This window comes from Sturnus vulgaris, chromosome 3, assembly GCF_052056855.1.
Source record: "Sturnus vulgaris isolate bStuVul1 chromosome 3, bStuVul1.hap1, whole genome shotgun sequence".
NCBI classification, from domain to species: Eukaryota; Metazoa; Chordata; class Aves; order Passeriformes; family Sturnidae; genus Sturnus; species Sturnus vulgaris.
The window spans coordinates 30,684,383-30,691,736 of NC_142245.1; the positions used below are offsets into that span (position 1 = coordinate 30,684,383).

General features: G+C 38.3%; 1 protein-coding gene across 6 annotated transcripts in view; it reads left to right on the top strand.

The window, feature by feature from the left end:
• The window catches only part of LOC106853815 (potassium channel, subfamily K, member 16-like), a 29,179-nt gene that overhangs the window by 9,441 nt on the left and 12,384 nt on the right, over positions 1–7,354 (top strand). The window contains exons 4-7 of one of the 6 annotated variants that reach the window (XR_015802251.1): positions 1,875–2,040; positions 3,281–3,509; positions 3,787–3,894; positions 6,081–6,938. Coding sequence is in view for 3 of the 6 variants with exons in the window: in XM_014877297.2 (XP_014732783.1) it covers positions 1,875–2,040; positions 3,281–3,504 (390 nt within the window). In the remaining 3 variants the exon portion in view is untranslated. Of the gene's footprint in view, positions 1–1,874; positions 2,041–3,280; positions 3,629–3,786; positions 6,939–7,354 lie in introns of those variants that run through there. The other 5 variants (XR_015802250.1, XR_015802249.1, XM_014877297.2 and 2 more) reach the window with 5 other exon arrangements.

Genomic DNA, 7,354 nt, shown 5'->3' on the forward strand with positions numbered 1-7,354 from the left:
AACTAGTCCAGATAGTTTTTAATAAGAAAAGCACTGATAATGGAAAATACATGAAGGTCATTTATTACAAAGTTAGTGCATGTTTCTGAGAAAAGGTTCAATGAATTAACCCTTCACTTACAGAAAAGGGAGCTTAGATATGTGAGATATGTTGAAATATTTCAGAGTTCTGGCACAAGTTTTTTTCTTTCACTTTTGTAAAATCTCTTGGGTCACTGCACTCTTTATCTGCAATGGAAAACCTATAAAGGTACCATCAAACGCAGACTTGGATTATATAAGCAAGAAATTCTTTAGCTGCATAACCTCTGCCTGTTCCCGAAACGCATGCAGCTCTACCACCAGAAGGATTTTCTTGCTAGTATAGCTACATCTTTCCTGATAGCAGCTCAGAGATGTGGTCTTTTTTTCCCTTTTCACTCCTGAGTTGACACCTCATTTCTGACAGAACTGTGATCAGACAAAGCTTTGGAGCTGTATCTGCTTGTTCGCTCTGAAAAGGTTCTTCAAGGAATCTGGTTTATCTCCTTATAAACAAAATTTTGTCGTGCTCTGGGACATAAATTGCAATCAGTTCTTCATTATTCTTGACTTACTGTTCCCAACATTATAGGTTTATAAAAGAAAGTTCTTAAAAGACAGGTTAGAAAGTAAAATTGTTCATTTCAGTATGCATTTTTATGCAAAGTTTATTATGCAATTAAATGCTATTGCAGTACTGGAATTAAGTAAATGAGAACAACTGAATTATATATCAACTATAATGTCAATCAGTAATTCTCAAACTGCTCTGCAAATGAGGCAAGTATTATTACACAGCTAGAGAGACATGACATATAATATAGAAGTGACTTGTCAAAGTCACCCAGTCATCTGAAGCCAAGTTTCTCAAGCTCAGAGCATTACTTTTCTTGTGAGATAATTCAGAGAGAGAAATTAAAACATGATATCTGGACCTTCCACTTTATAAACAATGGTTTGGCTTTTCATCCAGTCACAATAGGCTCATTAATAGAAAATCATACTCCAGTTTGATTGCCCTTGAGGGTATTTTTAAATAATTGCAATGAGTTTGCATCAGCCCACATATCATTAGTCAAAAGTTCACCAGAATGTGTCCCCTGGAAATCCATGAGTTCCTGATCATCAGTCCTAAACTCCTAAAATCCCTTCAGGACCCATCCACTGACCATTCTTTGTACCTATCTACTGCAGTCACATATACAGTAACTTATCTCCCAGAAGGCAGATGTTTGTCCTGAGAGGCACAGATCTGCCCTGTGCTAACACAAACCAGTTCTGCTCTGAGAACTTCTAAATTAAAAATAAAAGCAGGCAAACTGACCTCACTTAGGTTTCATCCAAAACTATTTTTGAAAGAGCTCTTGCAAGCCACTTTGTAAATCTTTGGGAGTTGTCATAGTGAAAAGTACCCTAATTTGTTCTTGCCAAACTTTGTTTCATGAGTTATGCAGTACGTAGTGATTTTCCTCAAAGACAAGAGCTAGTTGACTACAAGAGCAACTATACTTGACTTGAAATTGTAAAATGAGTATTTCATTCCAATGGCTGTCATAGTAAGTCTGAAAATATGATTGCAACATTCTTGAAAACTCATTGCAAAAAAGTTTTTTAAAATTCTCCTTTTTTTTCTTAATTTTAAGATTTTCTTTTTCATGGTTAGGTACAATATCTATGTGCAGAGTAAACAGTGAGCTCAACCTGTCGTACATGGAAGCATTTTCTTATCCTTTTTTTTTTGCCATTGCTCCCAGATGGGGTGGGTTTGTGATTCAAGAGCAAAACAGACACAGCAATTTTGACAAGACAACTGCTCCATACTCTTTAGCTGCCATCTTCCTCTTCTCTTTCAGGTGGTTCAAACTCTGGCAGTGGCCATCTTCCTGACCACTGGTACCTTGCTTTTCCTGGTGTTCCCACCATTAGTCTTCAGTTACGTAGAAGGCTGGAGCTACGGAGAAGGCTTTTACTTCACCTTCATCACCCTGAGCACCATTGGATTTGGGGACTATGTAGTAGGTAAAAAAGAATATTAACTGGATTGAGCTTCATTGAAATTCATAACTTCAGTATAAAACTAAATACAGGGAGCATAGATATCCATTCCACTACAGATCTGGTCAAGAGTGAGCTCAGCCAGACCTGTAGCCATGAGCTAATGTATTATAGGATATGAGCATTTCTTTTTCTCTTGACAGCCAACCTGAGAGTCACCCAACTCACTTCACACATGCCACTGAACACTCATTCAACAGTTGCTGTGTTCAGGCTGGTACAAACATTATCAAGAGTGAAAGGTGGAATATAAATAAAATTCCTTTTTCAGTATTAAGCCTTTGCTAACACTGATTTGTTTTAGCAAGTGCCTATAATTCCCAACAATAAATCCTATGAAATATTAAATAATCAGTACTTAAAATGTGGAGAAGATTACTGAAAACCAGAGATGCCTCTGAAAGAAAGCAAACCCAGTGACATTACATAGTCTTTAGATCTCTAGGTTGAGAATTTCGTGGTGGAGTCACATGAGGGGCTATTTTTCCACACACTTACTTGAACAAATACATAATCTTAACAGATTACGTCTAATGTGTTTATTTGTTAAAAACTCTAGGGTTTCTTGCTTCACAAGTAATAGCTCTCCTCTCCTAGAGGTCATAACTTTGTCGCAAAAGGAGATAAAAAAGAATCCTATGCTGAATCTGGCGCTGTGGAGTTTCATGACTGTATCAGCTGCACTGATTGTCCGTGTGGAAATATCAAACCAGGGATTAAGATTCTCATAATCACTTAATTAAAATGGCTACATTGCCCATATTATCCAAGTGATTGTGAGTCCCACGTACTGAGGTAATATCACCCTTCAAAAAACAATCACTGTATCACTAAATTGTAGCTTTCTAAATTATCTGAAATCCCCTGTGTGCCTTTTGAGTAAAATATGGTTAATATGGATTTAGCATTTAATTTCCAAGATTTTTTCCTTTTTTGTTGGCTAGGAACCATTGACTTTGAGCATCTCTGGTTAATATTAGATATGGCTATTTTTATTATATAGCCTCGACTTCAAGGATTTAATGATAACTATGCTAAGCTTAACCTGAGAGTTAGCATGAAAAAAAAAAATCTATCTGCTGATGGATCACACAAGCTCATTAACACATACACTTTTGCAAGGAGTGGACAGGGTGTATGAGTATGTATGTTTAGCAGGCCAAAGCTGCCAAGATAAATATACACATTTCTCTGGATTTTTCAGGCACAAACCCCAACAAGCACTATATCTCCGTGTACAGGAGCCTAACTGCGATATGGATTGTTTTTGGCTTGGCCTGGCTGGCTCTGGTGTTCAACGTGGGAGCTGACTTGATGGAAAGATACCTTCAGCTAAAGTGGCACAAATCTGACTTAAGCTTGGCAGAAGGCGACACCACCAAATTGGAAGATGAACCTGAGCAGCCTAGAATCCATATCCCTAGCTGAGCAAGGTACAAAGAAAGCAGTCTTGAAACTGCATCTTCCATCTGTATCTCACACTAAGCGACCCCTGTGGATAAAGGACTAAACCACAGGGTGTGGATTGTTTCCTAAAGAGGAAATGTTTCAGGTAGGTGGAAATTTCCACACCCTGTGTAGGCATCAGCCAGTTAAAACCCCTAGGAAGGAGCATACATGATAACATAGCTGTGCCAGGATTCATTTTACACTTCTCATTCAGGCAACTTCCCCTGAAGTAACCAATTATTATCCTTTTTCTTTCTCTAGTGGAATTCAGTTCTTACAGTCACTCATTTTCAAAAAAAATCCAAAGTGACTGCCTCCCAGCTTCAATAAGAAGTCATTTCACCAAGAATCTCAAGTGGAAAAAGTCAGGTACAGAAATCTTTCTTCATTTCCAATCAAAAAATAAACAAAACCACAGAGGAATATCATCAGATATGAACACCTGCTTAATGACATCCACTCAATTAAGATTCAGTTGATATTATCTGAAATGAGCAGCTTTCATATAAAAGGACACAATTTCTGTATTTTCTGGGCTAAAATGCTTGTCTTTTAATTGTGAGGAAAATATGTGTCTGTCCAGCTCTGTCTGGACAATTTGTCTCAGAGCAAACTGCCAGCTCAAAGCAGGTCCTTATCACAGTTCATTTCACAGCCACCCGAAAACGGCACTTTAAACTAAATCTAAAACCAAGGAGACATCCTTATTTCTAGCCAGATCACAAATACCATTAGAGCCTGGAATTTCCTTTGGGCCAGTTCATAGAAGAGCCATTATGCACCATACAGAACTAATGCTGTACATTTACCTCTAAATAAGGCCAGTGATAGGTTCTTGCATTGAATCTGATGCTCAGTCAGGCCCATTGTGTGATTCATCAGAAACTGGGAGATTGAATTTATCCCAGTTATTGTAAGTCAAAAGCAGCAGCAGCCATCCCCAAAGGAGCTGAAAAACCAAAGTACATATATGCACCTAATAAGGGACTAGTCACTGAGATGCAGCTCTGTAGTCACACTCTCTATTAAAGTAAACTCCAGAAACTTGATAAAACAATTATCCATTCATTTGGGTACCATGCTCAATCATCACTAATATGTTCCATGGGTATGCTTGTAATTACATACACACTGCTATTTATTCAGTATGTTTATATCTCGTAGTAACCATCAATTAATCTCTTTGAAACTCATTTATAAGTGGATCTTTAATGTAAAGGATGAGTGAAATATGGCTGGGTACGTAGACTAGCCCCAAGCTAGCTTATGTCTGACAGACTATAGGGACATCAAATGTCAGCCTTTCAGCAGCTGCTTTGATATTTCATTTTGGAGACGTGTCCATAAAACATGTAGAGGCTTGTGTAGGTCATTTATTTTTTCCTTCATACTTTCTGAGCTAGATTTTTACTTCTGAGGAGGGTCACAACAGATGTTTGTTCTTACACCTGACAAAGTGCATGTTTTCTTTGCCAGTTGCTGACTCCTGCAAGTGCAGTGTGGCTACTCAAATCTGAAATGCTGGCATATAAGAATGCTGGTTATGGTTTATTCAAATAATTTTAAAAATTAATATTCGAATGCTTATCTCATCCAAGATTTCCCTCATGTCTTACCACTACCTACCTCACAGATTTTTATCTCCTCGGTTTTTGCACTGATCTTCCTCTATGCCCTCAGCTATTCCCATAAATTTATGCAATAGCTTTCTCTGTAGACTTTCACTGAGAGCAGCCAACTCTCTCCTGTCTGGCTTTCTGTATCTTTGCAAATCTCATGGGAAACTTTGTCTCTCAGTATTTTCTGTTCTTCAGACACAGTGTTTGCACTTGCACTTGTTAACATCATCACTGTCGCTGGACTCTGTACCTGCCTTGTTTTAACACCATGAAACACTTTTGGCCTCTTCATGTAAAAGACAAAACTGAAGTTCTGCTGACTTTTACATCTAACCTGTTTTCTTCACCTTGCCGTTTTCCATGCCTTCTGTACTTTATCAAGCCACAGTCAGCCACAACACATGCACTAGTCTAAAGGTGATCCTATCCAGTGCTTTACACCATGCCGCATGCCATAAAAAATGATAAAGAGGTTTATCGGGGATAGAAAGCACTTACTGACAAAGTGTTTCTTAAAATTATCCTTACTTGACATCTGACTGCAGGAAGTTTGGATTGTTTTTACTGCAGTCCAGAAAATTGCTCCTGTATCTGCTACTGATTTTGCAAAGTAGCAGCAAATGGTGAGACTACCTCCTGGATTTTTTGCTACTGCTGCATTTACTAAAGCTGACAGTAGCTGCAGCAGTTCTCCATCTGCCCAACAGAAGACTCAGAAAGCTACCTTTAAATGAAGCATATGGCCATGTTGGAAGAGAAATGAGAAGGATGCTGATGCCCTCTCCTGTGCTACATAAGCAACAGAAATTTCTTGCTTATTTTGGCAATTTTCCAAGGTTCTGAAAAGCTCCTGTCATGCACACCTATAATAAAAGTTACTTTGAGATATGTACTGGGAGCACTGGCCCAGGTTTTGACCATTGATGCTTTCTGTAGTTTTCCTGTAGCAATAATGTAGCCATCAAGTATCAACTGACCAGCTAAGAAAAGTAATCTGGAAAAACTGCACAATCACAAGGACTTGCTATGAGCCGGAGGAGCGCACAAAAGGGATTCTTTTGGTCTAATAACCCATTTTACCCGTGGTATATTTCTGTCCAGAATGCAGAGCACGCATGCTCAGCTCCAAGCATGGAAAACAACTCTTTTGCAGCCTCTGAATGTGGCTTTGCTGGCTGTGGCAGAAGCAATGGAAGTGCTCGTCTGTGATGTGGAAAAGTAGCACTTTGTCCTGAGCAGCTGCCACCTGCAGTCCAGGGCAGGACAAGAGCAAATGTCCTTCCAGGCTTACACTCACCCTTCTAGCCTACTCAGCAAGCACTTCTTCATCCTCAGATACACATGCTGTCCTTCCAGACAACACCAAAGTGTCATTGGCTAAGATTTGAGCCTTTCTCTGTGGAGATGTAAATAAAAGTCTGGCCGACAAGTGACGTTTCTGAGAATACTCAAGGAAACAGCCATTTCAATATTATATGATTCTGTAAAGATTTGTTGTGAATCTTGATCTCTTCCTTCCCAAATTCCTCCTAGTAAGCACACGCCTGATATCCTGCATTTTCACAGCATGTCTTGCCCCGAGTTTTTACCTGTAATTAGTTTTATATACTTTTAGTATGAGTATTAAATTCTATATGTTTAGTCCATAATGTTTCAACATAGTTATAATCAGTTTTGCATAAACTGTCTGGGTTTAAATACAGCTAAAATGTCAAAATGTAGCTCACATGTATCTATTTCCTGATGTTAAATGTGATGAGTAAATATATGCTTTTTAATATCCTTACATTTTTTCCTATGTATATTTTTATAGAAGATTTTCTTTTATATATATATATAATTCCATTTTTGTCTTTAAATATCACTGAGTAATGACTATCCTGAAAAGGCAGAATTAAGACTGAGCAATAAGCAGCATTTCTTTTTTTTCCCCTAAGACTGTGCTCTGGGTGGTATCGTTACACTGGAATTAGTCTAGCCTTTACATATTAATTTTTGCATCTCATCAGTGAAATAATGTGTTTATGCTAGTCAGTTTAAGGCACATCTTAGAAAACCATGAATTAGCACGTTACCAGAACATTTCCAGGGGGACAATACATGTTTGGAGGCTGCCTTAGTTGGAATAGTATGTACATACCCCTGGCAAAAATAATCACAGGGCAGCGTGAGAAGACCTTACTCTCTGAGAGTGTATAAAGTCATCCTGT